Source organism: Henckelia pumila, chromosome 2, assembly GCF_033568475.1.
Source record: "Henckelia pumila isolate YLH828 chromosome 2, ASM3356847v2, whole genome shotgun sequence".
Lineage (NCBI taxonomy): Eukaryota > Viridiplantae > Streptophyta > Magnoliopsida > Lamiales > Gesneriaceae > Henckelia > Henckelia pumila.
Window position 1 is genome coordinate 118,623,952 of NC_133121.1, and position 21,500 is coordinate 118,645,451.

The 21,500-nt window shown below is 34.1% G+C and overlaps 1 protein-coding gene and 1 pseudogene across 1 annotated transcript; both read left to right on the top strand.

Annotated features, from left to right (window-relative positions):
* Positions 1–2,403: 2,403 nt before the first annotated feature.
* Positions 2,404–9,561, top strand: LOC140878260 (multicopper oxidase LPR2-like; annotated as a pseudogene).
* A 3,855-nt stretch (positions 9,562–13,416) lies between these two features.
* Positions 13,417–16,410, top strand: LOC140883845 (uncharacterized protein At1g66480). The gene is made up of 2 exons (XM_073290441.1): positions 13,417–14,154; positions 16,047–16,410. The coding sequence occupies exons 1-2, from the start codon at positions 13,570–13,572 to the stop codon at positions 16,101–16,103; spliced, it is 642 nt and encodes a 213-aa protein (XP_073146542.1). The 5' UTR covers positions 13,417–13,569; the 3' UTR covers positions 16,104–16,410.
* The last annotated feature ends 5,090 nt before the right edge of the window (positions 16,411–21,500 follow it).

Here is a 21,500-nt window from a genome sequence, read left to right on the forward strand (position 1 = left end):
TACCGATTGGCACCGTCAGAAATGAAAGAGTTGCAGAAGCAATTGCAAAATCTTCTTGATAAAGGTTATATTCGACCTAGTGTTTCGCCATGGGGAGCCCCAGTACTGTTTGTCAAGAAGAAGGATGGTTCGATGCGGTTGTGTATTGACTACCGACAGTTGAATCGGGTGACAGTGAAGAATAAGTATCCTCTTCCGCGGATAGATGATCTCTTTGATCAGTTGCAGGGTACTACTGTCTATTCGAAGATTGATCTTCGGTCTGGATATCATCAATTGCGAGTTTGACAGGAGGATGTTCCAAAGACATCATTTCGTACGCAGTATGGGCACTATGAGTTTCTAGTGATGCCGTTTGGTTTAACGAATGCTCCAGCTGTTTTTATGGATCTGATGAACCGAGTTTTCCACGACTTTCTGGATAAGTTCGTGGTGGTGTTCATCGATGACATTTTGGTGTATTCTCGCAGCATGGATGAGCATGCCTACCATCTCTATACTGTACTGCAGGTCTTGAGGGAGAGACAGCTGTACGCGAAGCTGAGTAAGTGTGACTTCTGGATTGACCGAGTTGTGTTCCTTGGTCATGTCATTTCTCAGGAGGGCGTATCTGTGGATCCTAGTAAGATAGAAGCTATTTTAAATTGGTCGCGTCCGACTACAGCTTCTGAGATTCGTAGTTTTCTTGGTTTAGCAGGATACTATCGTCGTTTTGTGGAGAATTTCTCTCAGATAGCTAAGCCTTTGACTCAGTTGACGAAGAAAGATGTTTCTTTCATTTGGTCTGATGCTTGTGAAGATAGTTTTTGTGAGTTGAGACGTCGTCTGACGACAGCTCCAGTTCTTGCCTTACCGTCTGGATCAGGTGGATTTGTAGTCTTCACTGATGCTTTTCTTCAGGGTTTGGGGTGTGTGTTGACTCAGAATGGCCACGTGATTGCCTATGCCTCCAGACAATTGAAGATTCACGAGGAGAACTATCCCGTACATGATTTAGAGATTGCAGCCATTGTCTTTGCTCTTAAGATATGGCGTCATTATTTGTACGGAGAACGATTCGAGATCTTCACCGATCATAAGAGTTCGAAATATCTGTTCACTCAGGCTGAGTTAAACATGCGGCAGCGTCGTTGGATGGATCTGTTGAAGGATTACGACTGTGAGATCAAGTACCAACCAGGTTCTTCAAATCCTGTTGCTGATGCGCTTAGTCGCAAAGTTTATATGAGTTCCATTCGTACCAGTTCGGTTTCGAAGGCAGTGGAGGAGTGTTGTTCTTTGGGATTTACATTCCATCATAAGAAAGAACAACAAGGGATTCGTGTCTCTTCTGTGCTTGCAGAGCCAGCGCTATACAGACGAATCCGGGAAGCTCAAAATTCTGATCTGAAGACTCAGAAGTTGGTCCGGCTGGCTGAAGGTGATAATACTTCTGATTTTCATCTGCAAGGAGACGGTTTGTTGTGTCTTTCTGGTCGAGTTGTGGTACCCGAGGATTCTACTTTGAGGGATGAGATCTTATCGCAAGCTCACCGCAGTCGATTTTCTGTACATCCAGGCAGCATGAAGATGTATAAGGATCTTTGCACTCGATTTTGGTGGAAAGGGATGAAGCGCAGCGTTTATCAGTTCGTATCCCGATGCCTTGTGTGTCAACAAGTCAAGGCAGAGTTTAGACAACCCGAAGGGTTACTTCACAGCTTAGAGATTCCTGAATGGAAGTGGGAGCATGTGACGATGGACTTTGTCACCCACTTACCTATGTATTCCAGGAGTTGTGATGCTATTTGGGTTGTCGTGGATCGATTGTCGAAGTCAGCGCATTTTCTTCCCTATAACCGCGATTACACCTTTGATAGGATGGCGCAATTGTATGTGCGAGAGATTGTGCGATTGCATGGGATTCCGTTGAGCATTGTCAGTGATAGAGATCCGAGATTCACCTCGAGATTTTGGGGTAGTTTCCAGTGAGCCCTTGGTACTACTTTGAGCTTGAGTACGGCTTATCATCCAGAGACGGACGGACAGTCAGAGCGTACTATTCGCACTCTAGAGGATATGCTTCGCGCTGCGGTGATGGATTTTGGTCCAGCGTGGCATGACCATTTACCCTTGGTGGAGTTCGCCTACAATAATAGTTTCCATCGCAGCATTGGCATGGCACCATTTGAGGCTCTTTATGGACGCCATTGTCGTACACCTTTGTTTTGGGACGAGGTTGGTGAGCATCAGGTTGAGGGTCCTCAGATGATTCAGCAGATGATTGATGCAGTAGAGTTGATCCGACGCAGGGTTAAGGCAGCCCAGGATCGACAGGCTAGCTACGCGAATACTCACCGCAGGCCACTTCATTTTGAAGTAGGGGAATATGTTTTCTTGCGTGTGTCACCTTTCCGGAAGGTGATGAGGTTTGGTCACAAGGGTAAGTTTTCACCAAGATTTATTGGTCCTTTCGAGATTCTCGAGAAGGTTGGGGATGTTGCTTATCGTCTGGCCTTGCCACCCGATCTTTCGGAGATCCACGATGTGTTACACGTATCCTTGTTAAGACAGTATGTGGCAGACGAGTCGCATATTTTGCATCTGACCGAGGTAAAAGTGGATCGAGATCTATCGTATGTGGAGAAACCCCTACGAATTCTTGATAGGAAGGACAAGGTACTTCGTAACAAGCGTATACCGTTGGTGATGGTACAGTGGCAACGCAGAGGTACAGAGGAAGCTACTTGGGAGTTGGAGAGCCGAATGTTAGCCGAGCACCCCGAGTTATTTTGAGATTTTGTACTTCTTTGTATCAAGTTTATACGTGTTCAGTTGTAATAAAGAACATTGGTTAGCTAATTATGTTTTTCCACTAAAACTTAAATTTCGAGGACGAAATTTCTTAAGTGGGGGAGAATGTAGTAACCCGTATTTTTGATTAGTGATTAAATGAGTAATTAATCACGTGATCATGTTTAGATTAAGTAAAACATGATTAAGTAAGTTCCGGTTGGGATAACGGACTTCAGAAATGGATTCAGAGCACTCGAACTAGTTGAATTGGTTCAGCAGGACAGGACGGTCCGATGAGGAGTTCGAACGATCCGAAGTGGATCGGAAGCTCCGTGCCAGGATCGGAAGCTCCGATCGAGATCGAAAGCTCCGTCGACAAGATCGGAAGCTCCGATCGAACTCAGTGTACATGTCATCGCTTACGTCAGCAAGGTGACGTCATGGCTGACGTAATATCTGGCGATCGGAAGCTCCGAAGGGGAGATCGGAAGTTTCGATCGTGATCGGACGTTCCGAACAGGGATCGGAGGTTCCGATCGTCGTCTATAAATAAGGGGTTCGAGCCCTCATTCTGTGCACCGATTTTCCCTTCTTTCCTCTGGTTTTCGAACCTTCTTACTTAGATCTACAGAGTTCTAGGCATCCTATTGGGAATCCGGAAGTTGCCTAGCAATCCCGGCGTCGTAGCGGAGGTGTGCCTAAGTTTTGAGGAGATTCTACACCAGCGGGCTGACGACGAACGAAGGTATAATTTGGCTTCCTAAAAATATTTAGGAGTATGCAATAGCTTAGTTAAGGCTTTTAGAGTTTAATTGTTGATGCATGGATATTTGCATTGTAGTAGCTAGTAGACTGGACTAGTAGGCTTGGAGTCTAGACCAGTAGTGTTAGAGGTACGTAAGTACTGACCGAGATAGCCGGCATGATATATTTGCTTATATATTGCATGAGTATGTGCTATATGTTTTATCATGTTTTAGCATGTTTTACCGCCTTAGCACATACACGATTTTACGTGTGACTGCATCCGGAGAGATGTGAGTCATTGACAGTCTCCATAGGGAACGATGATCTCATTTTGGACTCGAGTCAGGTATGACAGCTTCCATATGGGACTTGTATCCTGTTTTGGATTCGGGTCAGAATGGGGTTGGCTCAGCCCTGATATGGAATACACGAGTACCCCGCGGAGTAGCTCTCTAGCCGGTACTGTATATTCCCGGCGCCATGAGCAAGTATTCTCACTTGAGTTTTAAATCATCTGTGTGCGCATATTTGTATTTATATCATTGCTTCGTATTGAGCGTTCTAGCTCACGCCCCTGTGTTTAGGTATTGTGTACCTTGTGGCGGGGCAGGTTTGAGGCTGGACGGTTTAGGCGGCTCCCAGCAGGATTGAGCTTCGGAGAGTCCAAGGTTGTAGAGGGTAGGGATTTATTTACCCTGAACCTTAGATTTGGTTGTATAATAGTATTTATACTTGTGACGGCGTCGGTTGTATTCTGCCGATTGGATTTGTTGTATTTTAATTATCCGCTCTTTACGCTTTAAGCTTTTATTGCGTGCGCTTTTACTATAACTCTGATTAGGTAGTGGATTCGGGTTGGGTCACTACAATACCTCTACCTATATAATGGTCGAAATCTCCTGCGATTTTTGAGTAATTGTACATAGTGATTATAGTTAACGGAAAGGCGTGGCCGTACATGTTCGTTGGCCGGAGACGATATCGGTTTAGAATGATAAGCACAAGCAGTGCTAGATTTTTCAGCTTTTATTTCAACAATGGGTTGGAATTCATCCATATAGGATCGGATTCAACATACAACAAGAAGCCAATTAGGCTGACCAAGATTTTGTTAGCCCCATCTGAAATAGCTGTAGCGATAATTGACTTCACAAAATCTAAGTCCGAGTCATCTATTTTGTGTAACGATGCCCCATATCCCTACCCAACAGGAGATCCGGTGATCAATGAGCCAAATAGCAAGATCATGAAATTCATCATAACTGCCGGAAGTGATCGGTCGAAAGACCGACGCTACAAAAAACACCTAGTACATTGATCAAATATCCATCTCCAAACCCGTCCAGTGCATCCATCACAAGGTACATTGCAATGTACGAGTACACGAGCAACATTGACGAGCATACACATTTGTACATCAATGTGAAACCCTTCGAAGCACTGGTGACAGAGACACCTAAGGTAGGTGCTACGGAGATTTGGACCGTGATCAATCTAACCGAAGATAATCACCCTTTACACATTTATCTGGGGCTTTTTAATTTGTTGCCTTAAATCAAACAAAATTGGTTGAAGTGGATGAATTCAAGTCTTGTATGATAGAAATGAATGATGCAATCAAATGCGAAATCGACAAGTACGCATGTGGAGAGTGTTATGGATTATGCCGGAGTGATCATGACGATAATATAATGCGGAATAAAATAATTAATAAAAACACCAAAGATTTACGTGGTTCACCCAATATAGGCTACGTCCACGGAGCTGTTGCAAATATTTATAACCGGAGAAATATTACAAGTGTATACAAAATACTATATCTCTCACACGATCCCAACACCCGAGTATTATCGAGAAAAATATTTCTCTAACTCACACAATAGAACACACAAGAAAACCCAAGAAACTCTTTTTTTTTACTTTCTTTTCTTTTGCTCTCTCGCTCTGGGATAAAGGAAATGAAGAATGGATCTGCCATTTTATAGGCAAAAGAAAACGTGTGCACATAATGCACAATTCCCCAACCTGAAACCATCACCCACCTTTATTGAATATGGAGACGGTGATGTCTCACCTAACATTTCTCCCACTTGAAGTTTGCACACCATTTTCTCTTTCCCTCGTACTTTAAATCCCTGTGGCTGCTTCATATAAATTTCTTCATCCAAGTCACCATGAAAAAACGCCGTCTTTACATCCAACTGCTCCAAATGTAAGTCTTCCTTCGCCACTAGTCCAAGTACAGTTCTGATAGTGGTCAGCTTCACCACTGGAGAGAAAATCTCGGTGTAATCAATGCCTTCACGCTGTTGAAAACCTTTCACAACAAGTCTCGCCTTGTACCGCTTGCTACCATCATGTTCTAACCGGTACTCCCACTTGCTATGTAAAACCTTTTTACCTTCAGGAAGTTCTGAAAACTCCCACATGTGATTGGATGACAGTGAATCTATCACATCTTTCATGGCTAACTCCCACTGTTTAAAGGTCTCATAAACATCTGATTTATTTTTCAAAAAATAAACCCAAAATTTCCTGCTCGAATCGTCAACAGTAGTGCCATAATATCTTGAGTGATCTCCAAGGAATTTCACAGGAGATGGTCCATATACGTCAGTATGTACCAGCTCCAAATCCGCCGATTTCGGTTCTCTAGCCTCTTTTGAAAAGCTTACCTTTTTTTATTTCTTTATTTCATGAAAATTTGTCCGTAAATATATATTTAATTTATTTTCTTAAAAAAAATCATACTTATATATCTAATAAAAATGCATGCATGAATTAAATATATATTTACGGACATTTATTTTTTCAAGGACTTGTTCGAGCTGCTGACCACTAGTCTTAAACTCAAAAATTCCTAGACTGGCTCAAAACCAAAAACCCAACTTGACCTGGCCCATTAAGCTTCATGGGCCCCCAGAACCATGAGAAACTAATGGGCTCACTTAAAAACATAATTTAAGTCCATTAACTAATTAACTTAAAATTAAATTAATAAAATTATTATTTAACCATTAATTATAAATTAGACCGATAAAATTATTAAACCCGACTCAACTTGACCCAATAATTCTCATGGATCACACGACCCATGAAAAATTAGTGGGCTCACTTCAATAATTATTAAAGCCCATAAATTAGTTCAATTAATTAATTAACAAGCTCAACTCATTTATTAACTACTTAGACTCTTAATTAATTAAAATAAAATACCCAAGCCCAAATAATAAAAATCTAGACCCGAACTAAAGTTATTTGACCCATCATTTTAGACCCGACCCGGACCCAAAACCCGGGCCCGGCCCGCCTAAACCCAAAAACCCACACTGTACGTGTCTTTTCAAGCCCACGTACCTCACGCTGCCCCATCCTTTCTTGCTTCCTTTGCCCAGCTCCGGCCACCCCTGGCCGGAGCTCCGTCGGCAGGACCTCCCCAGGGTCCTGCCGGACCGACCAGACCAGCCCCTGGTCCAGCCAGCCCCCTAACCGAGCAACCTGATCCCATCTACCCCATGAACCTGCGCAACCCGCCACTTGCACCCACTCACGACCAGCCTTGGTTCCAGCCCTTACCAAGACCGAGCCACCCTACAGACCAGCCCCTAAGGACCCTAACTCAAACCCCCTAGCCCTTGGTTAGTCCCTGGTCCGACCATGAACCAGCAAGAATAACCCGAACCCCTACCCAAGCCGATGCGAGAATCTGCCGCGTCCCGGAAAAAGCCACGTCCAGCTTGAATGCAGCCCTTTTCCATGGCCGAGACACCACCCCAAGACACTCCTAAGGACCCTAGAACGACCCTAACACATGGATCAGCAGCTTAGATCTGTCCAAAATAAAAAAAAACAACCGAAAATCTGGATGTATGCAGAAAAACGTGAAACACATGCATGATCTTGTAAGATTTTTCATTCACGCCACATTATACATGCATTAACTGATCAATCATGTAAAAATCAGTGTACTACGATTTAAACGGTGAGCAAAAAGGGATTCGAAACGTGCCTCGATGATTTATTGATCCAAAAAGTGATAACAACACGTATCGGCGCACCTGGACGATCGAGACGTCAAATATCCTAAATTTTCCTCAAGGTAATCGTGTTGTGTGTGCTGTGAATTGGAGGATGTTTCTGATGAATGATGGAGGCGGCTCAAAGGTGAGTTTACGTAGTGTAAGGGGTAGGTGGATTGGGGTAGAAAATCTTAGGATAATATTTTGGGTAATCTAGGTTAAATATTTAAATAAGTACTTTGGATAGATAATTACTGTAATTTAACCTTTAAAAAAAATACATGATAATTTGCTAAGAACTTAATAATCTCGAAATAATAAAATAGGAGATTTTTAAAGGTTAATAAAAGTAATTAAAATAACTTATTTTGGGTAAAAACTAGCACATAAATAAATATATATGTAAATACCATAATTTTCTTCCAATTATACCTTAAAATAATATTTTAAGGCTCCTAAAAATATCATAAAATATTTTGGGTGAAAACAAACATCTCGTCCGTCCACGGTCTCGCCTACGCGATCATAAAATAAACTTTCCCAAATAAATTCATTAATCATATCATACCGATTTAAATACCGAAAGAAATTATTTAAAACATGCAAATAAATCACATAATTTAAATAATCATTCATAAAAACAATTTAACACATTTTTACATTATTTTAAAATTATTAAATCCCCTAGTTATGCATGCGGATTTACGTGCCGAATTTCTGGGAGTTACAACCTTCTTCCATCTTCAAGTTGAATAACTTTTTCATGAGGAATACTTTATTATTTGCCGATGGCTTCTCGTACATGTCCGACAAAATGGACATCATCTCCTCCGTGGTTTTTGCCTCCGCCACGTTGTGCGCCACGTTCTTTGTTAAGGTCAATCGTATTACCCCTAACACTTGTCGATCAAGAAGCTCCCACTCATCATCCTCCATCTTTTCTGGCTTCACCCCTGATAGAGGTTGATGTAGCTTCTTGCTATACAGATAATCTTTAATCTGTAACCGCCAAAACGTGAAATCTGTACCGTCGAACTTATTGATTCCAGGTCCCGATCCGTCATTTTCGGCCATCGCTTCTCCTGCCTTGATAAAATTTCAAAAAAACTTTTCTGATGTGGAAGATCAGACAAAGCTTCAACCACAGAGCATACTCAGAATTTTAAGAAATTTTTCACCAAGGCTCTCGGACACCGTAACAGCTCTGATACCAGTTGTTATGGATTATGCCGGAGTGATCATGACGATAATATAACGCAGAATAAAATAATCAATAAGGACACCAAAGATTTACGTGGTTCACCCAATATAGGCTACGTCCACGGAGCTGCTGCAAATATTTATAACCGGAGAAATATTACAAGTGTATACAAAAACTATATCTCTCACACGATCCCAACACCCGAGTATTACCGAGAAAAATATTTCTCTAACTCACACAAGAGAACACTCAAGAAAACCTAAGAAACTCTTTTTTCTTACTTTCTTTTCTTTTGCTCTCTCGCTCTGGGATGAAGGAAATGAAGAATGGATCTGCCATTTTATAGGCAAAAGAAAACGTGTGCACATAATGCACAATTCCCCAACCAGAAATCATCACCCTCCTTTATTGAATATGAAGACGGTGATGTCTCACCTAACAGAGAGACTATACAAGTGCCCGCCCACGAGAAAGGATGGAAAAATGTGTTCAAGATTATATATGCCTGGATATGTGACAAGGATATATTGGTGAGGTTCTCCTACATTCACTCCAATGAACCGTATACTTTCGACGCAACGGCGGAGACCGGTTACGTTTACCATTGCCATGTGAGTGATATTTTCCTCAATATACGTATGTATGTATGTATTCTGGATTAATAATGTTCTTTTCAAGGCAGCTAGCTAGCTAGTAAAATGACTTTTTTTTCTTGCTGAGTTTTCAAATATTAGATCATGAAGAATTGAAGACAATGACATCATGATTGATGAGGCCCTTGAAGCTTATCAGTTGATGTATATGTACTTGGTAATGTGAAATTATGAAAGGTTGTCAATAGATCTTACATTTATAATCTTTTTACAATAAATTAAATTTATATATTATGTAGATATGCGTGCGTAGTCATATGGCTATGTTTGATAGCATTATTAATAATCCATGTATAAATTTATCCTCTTTAATCCTACGTTCTTCTTATCATATTATTTATCCATCTATTAATTATAATTTTACATCAATCAAATCATTAATTATTTAACATACATCAATCAAATCATTGAATTTAAATTACTATATTACCCCATATAAATAATATTATTTATTATTTATTGTTAAAAGGATAAAATGGTAATTTATCATTTTTATATAAAATTTAATCAAACAAATCAAATCAACTATAATCTATCAATCAAATCAAATATTATATCCACTATCATTTCTTATTTAATTATTTTTATTATAATACATTGCTTATCTATATATTATTTATCCCATCATCCGTAACAAACATAGCCATTGTGTTTTAGTTTGAAAAAGCCTTGATAAATCACTAAAGTTGTGCTTGGATTGATGAATTTGATAAAATTCATAGTTTTCGATCACGATAGATCAAAATTTAAATCTACGTACACCTTAATTTTTCACATGTTAATAGTACAAAGTAGAATAGATTTTAAATAATTAACATGCACAATATTGATATATTTAAAGTTTATCCAAATTGACATGAAATATTATATAAGAATATATAGGTGATGGATTTGATATTTATAAATTTATTTCTCTAAACAATAAAAATACATTTGAATATATATTTGAAATTTATCAATTCAAGCGCAACCTATAGGTGCACTTGGACATATGAGGTTGGAGTCAATCGATTTTGATATTATTTTTTAATTGTTTATGATGAAAAAATAGATCAAATCTTAAATACATGTTTTATCTATTTAAACATTAATAATACAAATTAGAATAAATTATTATAAATGACATCTTTATTATTTATTTTTTAAAAAATCAAATGACATTCTTATTAAATGAATTTGAAATATATCGTAATTAACATGAAATAATATATATCAATATGTAAGAGATGAATTTGAAATTTACGATATTATTTTTTTTTTTTTTAAAAAAAAGCAACCTAAAAGATATTTTAACTATTTTGTATTATAAAAAGGGAATTGAAGTGCGACGGATGAAAAACGGAGTGTGTGAGATCAGCGTGTCCATGATTTTCTAAGTTATTAATATTATAATTTGACAACAAACGTTTGATACGGGATGATAATATATAGAGTTTCACTATATGAGACAGTTTCATTCATGAGACGGGTTAATCTTACTCATATTTATAATAATAAGTAATATTTTTGACATAAAATATAATACTTTTTAATGAATAACCAATATAAGACATTCGTCTCATAAAAATGACTCTTGAGACTGTCTCATTGGAGTTTTTGCCTAATATATAATAGCCAATTTTAAATATCGCGTCAACTATATATTGATGAAAATTTTTAATTTTGGTAGAAAAATCAAAATATTTATGTAAAAGGAAAAATAATTAATCATGCGACTAAAATTCATAATATAATATGTAAAGAACTAAAATTTAAAGTTTCGAAAAGTATTTAATATTTGACCAACGCATGCATAAATTATCAAAAATATTACACGTGCGTTATATGAAATTTATTCGAGTTCAGCGGGTAATTTAAATCGAACAATTGAGATAAATTTTAAGAATATTATTTAGAAGTTTACTATGTCTAATTAATGGTGATTCTCGAATATTATTAATCTACAGAGTGTGTAATATTGGATTGATTCAATTGGCTGGGCGTATGCAGAAAAGTAAGCTACAAAATATGTTACGTTCTTGAACAAAATCAATTTCTTGCTCAACCTAACAACATGATTTTCCAGTCCACAATTAAAAGAATAAGTTATTGAACAAAACATTACTTGTTTGCTTATGCATCGATTTTATTTTTAGCACGTATTAAAATACTTTTCAAATGGGAAAAAATGTAATTTTCTTATTCAAAATTATGAAGCCGAATATAGTATAAATTGCAATGTTAATACTTGGAAAATTAGCGACGCAATTTTAATTAGATCACAAAATATTACGCGGAAAAAACTTTCATATTATACCTTCATTTTTTTATTGTTTTATTGTTTGGTAGCGATTCCGCTCGTACAATATAGTCGTACTAGTCCAAAACGAACAATTTCCTTGGTTTTTAAATATATATATTTTCCTATATAAAACAATGCACCGATCGATTTCAAATAATATATTCAGATGGTGACGAATTGGTGTTGAATTTTCCAATCATAAAGTCGATTAATATGCATAAAGTCCAAAGACCACATGCATTATATGTGACCGGAATCTATTGGATCCACACCGTGATTAACGTTATTAGTCATTTTCACCCAACATTATTACCGAATTATAATATATATTGGTGTAATCATTTCAAGGATTCCTATCTAATTATAAATTCTCACTTTTCAACATGGCACGGCTTTTGACATAATCAATGGATATACATGTGTTGTTATATTAATTTCAAAACCAATGGACACGTATATATGTAATCTCCAGCTTCCTTCAGGGCAAGAACTACGATTTTACTTAAAAATATATGAAATTATAAGACTAAAATTGTGTAATGGATAGATTGCCCATCAATCGCCTAGCTCCTTTTTTTTCATTAAGTTATTTTGGTCATGTCAAAATCATTGATTTATTTTGTAGATTATATATAGTTTTTAATTTTTTTTAAAAAAAAGACATGCATAATCTGACGACTTTTGATAATAAAGCTATGAGTTTCAAGCGTAACAATAGACAAGAATTTAATTCTAATTTTGGTTTTCAACATGAAGCTCAATCGTAATTGCGTAAGTCAAATATAGAAAGAGATACAATATTTATTATATTAGTTCGTAATGTGTGAACACAACAAGCCATTGTGGTCTGTCGCTAAAACAAAAATAAATGGTTGTCCGTAATCCAAATCCTCCCCCGACAAAGGCAAAAAAGTGGGATGAAATATGTGACGATCTAGTTAATTCTCGCTCAATATATAATTTTTTTTATTTAATTTAATTTACTCCCAAATTGAAACATATTTCCAAGTTAAAATTCGATTGGAGAATTGTTTGAGTAATTGAGTTATTCAAGATCGAGCTCCATTATTGTATTATATTGATATTTGATAATTTTACCTTTTAAATTTAAGTAGATAATTGTACCGTTTTGTACTACAGATAAAAATGAGATGAACCACAATTTTTTTATTCATTCCATTGGTTAATTTAATCGTGTCTCATGACACGTGATGTATTGCATATGAGTTGAATGAGACATTACTCTCAGCCCATCATAAGGCAAGATTGACTTGATATGAATGAATTTTAAAAATATACGTTTTTTTTATAATTATTTGCAATTTGACAAAGTCATTTAAGACATTATAGAATAATAAACATAATAATCCTACAAAATTAAAAACATACAAAATAATTTATTATTCATCAATATATATTACTCACCTATATCTTATTATATTTTTATCATATTTGTACACATAATCCATTATCTGATCCATAATATCTAATTAAAATTGTTGAGATTTGGGTCTGGACAGAACTCAACCCAAAAACTAGTTCAAAATGAAGGACTCAAAACAAAAAATAGATTTAACATTATATTTAAATAAGATCCCAAACAAAAAATTACTAAATAATGAAATTGTCCTATTTTGTCAATATATTTGATAAATACAATAACATGGTTGTTATTAGTTAGAAAAACAAGAATAAATACAATTTGTCAAAGAAGGACCTGTTTTTCAAAATTGCGCTCTTTATTTGACCCCGTATAGCTCAAAGTTCATTTCCATCCATATCCCACAACTCCCAACCATTAACAATCCTCCATAAAAACGTACCACCCCCATTTCTCAATCTTTCATCCACTATATATTTTTAATAACCAAGCTAGAAAAATTAGTGATAATAATGGGGAATAGTTTGGGAGGTAGGAAGAGTGTAAAAGTGATGAAAATCAACGGAGAAACCTTCAAATTGAAGGCTCCGGTTCAAGCCGGTTCGGTTTTGAATAATTACCCCGGCCACGTCTTGTTGGAGTCGGAGGCGGTGAAGCATTACGGCGTCCGGTCCAAGCCGATGGAGCCCGGGCAGGAGCTGAAGCCCAAAAGGCTCTACTTTCTGGTGGAGCTGCCCAAGTTCCCGGAGGAGAGGGTCACCCGGAGGGTGCGTTCCGGGATCCAAATGAGCGCCAAGGATCGGCTCGAGAGCTTGCTGCTGGCGCGGCGGTCTTCTTCTGATCTTTCGATTATGAAGCCGCCGAGCATCGCGTCGGAGGAGGAGGAGAAAAGAGAGAGCGGAGGAGGAGTGAGGGTGAAGGTGAGGTTGCCCAAGGCGGAAGTGGAGAGGCTGATGGCGGAGAGTAAGAGCGAGGATGAGGTGGCGGAGAAAATCATTAGCCTTTACATGGGGAGCGGCGGCGTTGCGGCGGCAGCTAGCGGAGAGCTGCGGCGGCGGGATCTTGACGCCGTTAAACCAGGCCTCAAAACTCGAGAGGTTTGTTTTTTTACTTATTATTTTATCAAGCAATTATTATTATGGAATTTTTTTAATTATATTGCTCCAGATTTCATGGCTTGTTTAAAGGGCTTCCCATTTGAAATCACGTGATTTTCTTAAATTATATGATGTACAATAACAATCCTACATACGGTGACAAATATTTTCATGCAAAATAAGATATATTTATAAAAAAAAATTAGTTTTTATTAAACTAATTGAATAAATTTTGCCGTTAATTATATTTTAAATTAGATTGATTTTTTTTAAAAAAAACGAAAATAATGATGAATCTACCACTGATCCTCGTTCAAATAAGTTGAAGAAGAAAAGAAAGTCTTATACTTTTCAAAATTCTGAAAGGAAATGTTTTTCTTGTTTATTATTATTTAATTAGGTTGACATTACAAAACTTCTAAAACTGTTTATATTATTAAAGAATTTCAAACATATGGCTGGAAGAGTTTTCGTATAATTAAATTTGACTGGACTAGATATTTCATCGCTGGAACATTCATTCCATGAATAAATAAAAATTGCTATACATTGATTCTCAAAAAATTAAATAAAATGTATTATACATTTGACGTAGTATAAGTAATCCATAGATAACTAATATAATGTAAATTAAAAATAAATAAGAAAAAATAGTTAATACATTATTTGATTTGATTGATAGATTATAATTTATTTGATTTAATTGATGTAAAATTATTAATTAATAAATAGATAAATAATATGACGAAAATAAGACGAAATTCATTGGGATAAGTTATACATAGATTAATAATGACTCAAACCAAACCATACCTAAATATATTATCTCCGTGTTGGTATCTTGTAAATGATAAAATTGAAAGAATCTGATTGTAATGAAGCCGAAATTTTTTGTTTGAAATGGTCAAAGTGGTTGACTAGACGAAGTTTAATGGTTTCTATAATCAATGCAAAGAAGTAATTACACATAAACTATTCTGGGTAATAGATTTTGAATTTCCAAATGTCATTGTCATTTTCAGGACAATTCTTTTTTTAAATGTATATATTTATTCGATTCAATAATAATTAAATTTATTTTTACTTGTATCCCGAAAAATTATGTGGATATGGACAATGGTGCATGTCTTTGTAACCTTTTCTGCGAACATAATTAATTAATGTTTGAATATATATATATATATATATATATATAAGTTTCTTTCAAGTGCCCATCTATCATGTCCACCACCCACCAATGATGTGGCACTATTATATTAGATTTGATAAAGATGTGATAAATTGTAGGTCCAATAGAATAGTACCACACCATTGGTGGGCATGGTAGGTGGATACTTAAAAGAAACTAATATAGATATATATATATATATATATATATTATGTTATTTATTGTGTGACGATGGGTTGAGTAGACCCTACCCGCAGGATAGTGTCCTGCGGGTGGCGTGGCGGCGCATAATTGGTTAAAATCAGTAGGCGCCATGTGGGACCCACTAATGTTGACCAATAATGGGGTTACACATCATCCGCAGGGTAGTGTCCTGCGAGCGACATGTAATAACCCGTGATAATGATGATTGCTCTCCATCGCTAATGGATAAGGATTTATGTGTGATCCTGCATGATGCTTTCAAATGTACAAGCTACATAAATAACGTAGAATTTTAATAGTTGAATCATTAAATTTTAAAGTTTGGTAAAACATTATATTCCCTAAAAAAATTATTATTTAATTCTTGAATAATTAAAATTTAAAGAAACTAGGCACTAACCTTTACTTTAACCTTTTTTAGTTAATTTTACAGACTTTAATTGACCAAATTTATGCAATTATTATTGAGTTTGTTTAATTTTATGTATTTTGACGATTTCTTTTGTTCATATTTATGCAGAAACGAGTGGGATTTATGCCAATCAATGAAGGAGAGATCCAACTCGCTGCGGCGTAGCCAAGAACAAAGGGATTGATTATTACATATATATCCAATATGTTGTATTATCTCTCCGAATTCCCCGTTTGATTTTTCAGCAATCAAGTATAAATTAAGTTTGGTTAGCACTCTTGTATATTAAAAATCGCCATGTTTACGATGCTGAGGTTTTAGTTTCACGGGGAATTATGAGAGAGTATGTATTATATTTTAAAATTTTATACAATTGTATTTGGATCGGAGGATATTTGAGAGGATTTGATTTCAAATCCACGTCTCTATCCATTTGGCTCAAAATTATGGTGAAATAGTTGAAATCTACCGTTGCTCAAATATAATTAATCGATGTAAGGTGAATAAGTATATATCTACTAATCTATTCTAATATTTATTTATATAATATGTTCTTATTACATGATAAATACATCATTCTCTAACTATAAAACAAAATGTCAAGCTTACATCGTTAAACTTGAAAATTAAGTTCAGCTTTCCAAGTCGAGCCCAATCGGAAATCAGCTCCAAATTTCAATTATTATTATTGTTATTATTATACAACAACGGGTAAGGTTTCCTACCTAAATTTGACTTATTAGCATTTGGACACATATATAGATAAGATAACCATGTTGAGTCCTATTGAAAGAGTGATTGATGGCTCTGTTATGGCCCCATTTTCGCTTGTAAATAACTAGCATCTGTCAAATTTCCACTCGCATTAATCGAACCGTTACATTAGATTCATAATAACAAAAATGACATCTCTTACTTATTCAAAGAAAACTAACATTTAATCTAACATATAATATACAAGTAGGATTTAGTTACATCGAAAAAGAGATAATAACTGATTAAAAAGATAGAGACATAACATCTTTAAAGTTTAAAATAATATGCTTAAGCTTGGTAAAAAAAATTTATATGGTTACTCATGTATTCACATGTGTTAACAAAGGTTGATAGAAATAACATATTAGATTTAATTTCATCCTCAACCAATTTGTTGGTACTAAAAGCTAGCTAGTAGCTCTCTCAATTGTTATTCTTCCAAGAGATGTTGGATGGCATTTTACCATTTTTGGGCCAAGGCCCAAAACCTAAATTCTTGATTTCGGCCTATTTTGGTGGGGCAGGTAAGTGTACCCGGATCCGAATGCATATTATTTATATATATATATATATATATATCTTTACTATTTTATTAAATGTGTGTGACTTATTCTAACTGTTTTTGTTGATGATCAGTTTTTTCCAATTTTTTCCTTTTCACTCCTACACTTTATCTTCAACTCACTTATCTCATCTTTTCTCTCAACTGCTCTCATCATTTATTCTTTTATCATATCTTTTTTCATCAATTAAAACTGAATTTCATTCATGACTAATTTTTTTTTATATTTGAAAAAAAAACAAAAAAAAAGCAAGCACTTTAAAATTAACAAATTATTCAACATACAATACATTATATTTGTATATAATATTTTACACACACAACGCGTGTGCTCCGTCGCTATTGTATATAATGTCACCAGTCAGCCTGCGATTCCATTCAATTCAAATCAAAGTTTTAAAGCTACAAATCTGCGGTTTTAGCCGCCACGATTGTCCTTTTTTTCTTTTTTTTTTTTTTTCCTGAATGCCACATTTCTGATTAAATATAACATCAAAAATAACTGGTCAAATGATTAAATTACTCAAAATTTTCAAAGACGTTTAATTCAAAACCCCGTTCCAGGTTTCAATCTATATTGGCTGCCACTGCATACCATGACTTTCTTCCAATTCCAGCATAAATATTCTCTCGTTCAAACTTTATATAACATGACTAACATCCTAAAAACATTATTTTCTTACATTGCATCGGCCACTAATTCATTACAAGTTCATCTCTGTACAGCTTGTTCTGCTACGATTCTTGCATTATTCGATAGCACGATCGAGCTAAAATACATAATTCAGTTGTCATGGGCAGGATTATGAGGGTCTGTTTCATTCTGCTCCTTCTGCTCGTATCTATGGTTTCGATTGGAGAGAGCGCGAGAGCGATGAGGGGTAGGGTTTTCGGAAATTTGCTCGAAAACCGGCTGCCGAGGGGACCAGTGCCACCTTCAAGTGCATCCCCGTGCCATAACAAATTGGACCCTTTCAAAGCAACCAAGGTTTATAATTTTCCTGGTCATTATATTATCTGTCCGTGATATTAATAGGATTATTCATTTATTCTTTTGTAGAAAAAGGAAAATACACTTTATTTTTCTTTCCTAAAGAGGAAATTTTGGTACCTAGCTTGCATATAATTAATGATCAATTTGGTTCATCTTATTTTTGGATGGATCTGATTTATTTTCGTACTCCATCGTATAATCCAGTTTTGTATTAAATAGAATGTTCGCTTCAGTTGTACTTGTTTTGGGTACAGCAAGCGTGAAGAAGATATATATATATATATATATATATATATAAATATATATATAGAATGTTGGGTTTTTATTAAATTAATTTAAAATTAAAATAAAATTTCAAAAACCGTTTCACGATGTCACAAACAGCGATCGCTGCATAATTTTGCAGCTTCCGCTGTTGCTGCCATCATATATGCACGGTACGCCACGTACCCAAAAACTTTTTTTATTTTATTTTTTATTAATTATATTATATAATTTACAAAATAATATTATATTATATATTGCTTTTTGTTATCAATTTTTATAATTTTTGTTCTCTAAAAACTTTCAATTTTTTATTTTCATTTTTGATTCGATAATTAGCTAAAAAATATTTTAGAAAAAAATAATAATATATATAATATAAAATTTTAATATATATATAATTACAATTGATACAAAAAGTAAAATTTGTTATTATATCTTGAATTTATTATAATCAAATGCATGTATTATTAATTATAGTCCAACAATTATATTTGGTCGAGGTAGTTTGGAAACAAAAATATTTTATTTTGAAAGTGTTTTTAAGTAAAAGTTATAATAATTTTATCATTAGATAAATATACTAAAAGCATTTTTTTTTTAATTTGAGTTATTTAAAAAAGATTTGAAAAACTATAAATTTGAGTTTTAGAAAAAGACTTATTTTAGTTTAATTATGTTCTTTTAATTAGTGTTGGTAACCGCACTAACAAAAATTTTAACTTAAAATTCGAATTTGTATTAAAAATGTAAATGAGTTTGATAAAAAAAAATATCTTTATTTAGTTCAACTAATTTTTTTATAAATATAATTAAAAACAAACAATTGTGTGTGTTTGAAATGAAGATATAAAGTATGATAAGTTATTATTATTATTATTATTATTTTAAAAGTACTTTTACAGTTTTTAATGTGTTTGGATTTATTTTATAGTGCTTTAAAACATTTAATTAAACTAAAAAAGTTTTGGGTACATGGAACACCGTGCATATATTATGCACGGTCTCCCATGCAGCGGACGCTGCAAAATTATACAACATCCGCTAAATTTTATTTTAATTTTAAACTAGTTTTAATAAAAAAAACCCTAGAATGTTGGCTTTTCAATTTGGTTAATTTATTTTTTAAAAAAACTAAATATATTATGATCATCTATACATGTTTTTATTAACCTAAATAATATGTGTAACCTACTTCTTATTTGATCAAATTTAGTTGTATAATTAATGCATTTGAAAGTCAATTTTTGCATTTGTAACTCAATTGTAACGCTCCGTGTCATGAGCATCACCCTTTTGAAACCAAATCAAACCAAAATTTCAAAGTGTAATATATAACTGATGTATAACTAAATGTGTACATGTATCATTTTTCATTTCGAAATACCGACACACTCATACAATCATAATAAATTTTAATCAATGCTCACGTACAACTCAATAATAAATCGTCATAAATATTTTATTTTTCATATATAATACAATTAATCATTTTTTTTTGAAGTAACTTAAAGAAGGCATATTCAACGCTAGCTAGCTTCAATTTTTATCCACAAATAAGCAACCTTCTATAGCTGTCATCTAGCTCCATTTTTTTCCTTTTTCGGATGAGATAAAAAAATTATATATATAAATTTCCATGAATTTGTGTCCAATGACTTTCCTAAATACGACGTAATTTCTCTCTAAATTGCCTCAACCAGAAGTTATTTAAATATTTAGTTTAATATATTAAAGAAATTTTAAGTGCATTGTGAATTTTGTGTATGACATTCTCGCAATATATTTAAAATCTTAAAGTATTTCGATATAAATTATTATAATATGAGACCGTCTCACAAATTACATTCGTGGTACGGATCAATTGATTTGCAGTGAAAACTAATATTTTTGAAAAAAAAAATATTTTATAATGAGTTGGTTCGGGTTGTAGATCAGTTTTAAAAAATTGAGCCGTGAAACAGTTTCATAAGAATTTTTGTGTAAATATTAAATAGTGAATATCCCAAAATATTATATTTTTGTCACAAATTATTTGACATTATAGAATCAAAATATTAATTTTATTAGGGATAACAATATTTTTAGTCTTGTTATTTGCATTTTTTCACTTTTGGACATGTTAACGGTAAATTTGTATTTTATTAATGTAACTTGCATGTTTTTTTTTCATATTTGTTCATGTTACCGTGAATTTTAAGTTTTAGTCATCTAACTTGTGTATTGTTTTCAATTTTCATTCTTTAACTTGTATTTTTTTTGGGTCCTTTTATGACCGATAAGAAAAATAAAAAATGAAAGTAACTACAAGTTAAAGGACAAGAAATAAAAAAAAAATGAAAGTAACTACAAGTTAAAGGACAAGAAATACAAACAATATACAAATTACAGGACTAAAAATGCAAATTCACCGTAACAAAACCAAAAATTTAAAAAAAATGCAAGTGACAGGATTAAAAGTACAAATTTACCGTTAATAGGACAAACAATGAAAAAAGTAAAAATAAAAGGACCAAAAATGTAGTTCTCTCATTTCATTAATAATAAATAAGTTTTCATGTGATTGTGTAATTAACCTAATGAATAGATTTCTTTTGAGATCGTTTCACGGATCTATATTCGTGATATATATATAGGTCAAACCTGACCATATTTAAAAAAAAGTTATATTTTTTGCATAAAAAATAATATTTTTAATAAGTGGATTATGATATTCGTCTAACAAAATTAACCCGTTAGACCCTTTCGTGGGAGTTTTAGATAACCAAATATATTCCACTAAGGAATAATATTTAGGCAAATCTAAATTATATCATGACCCGAAGCGATTATTTTAGGGTGTTACACAATTATAATAGAGTAAAAATATTCTTGTTTGATTTTTCACATATATTTAAAAATGATTAGAAATACAAAATTGACAAACAAAAAATTTCAATTTTTTTATAATTTAATTTATTCAAAAAATAGTTGCTTGATGTTTCAA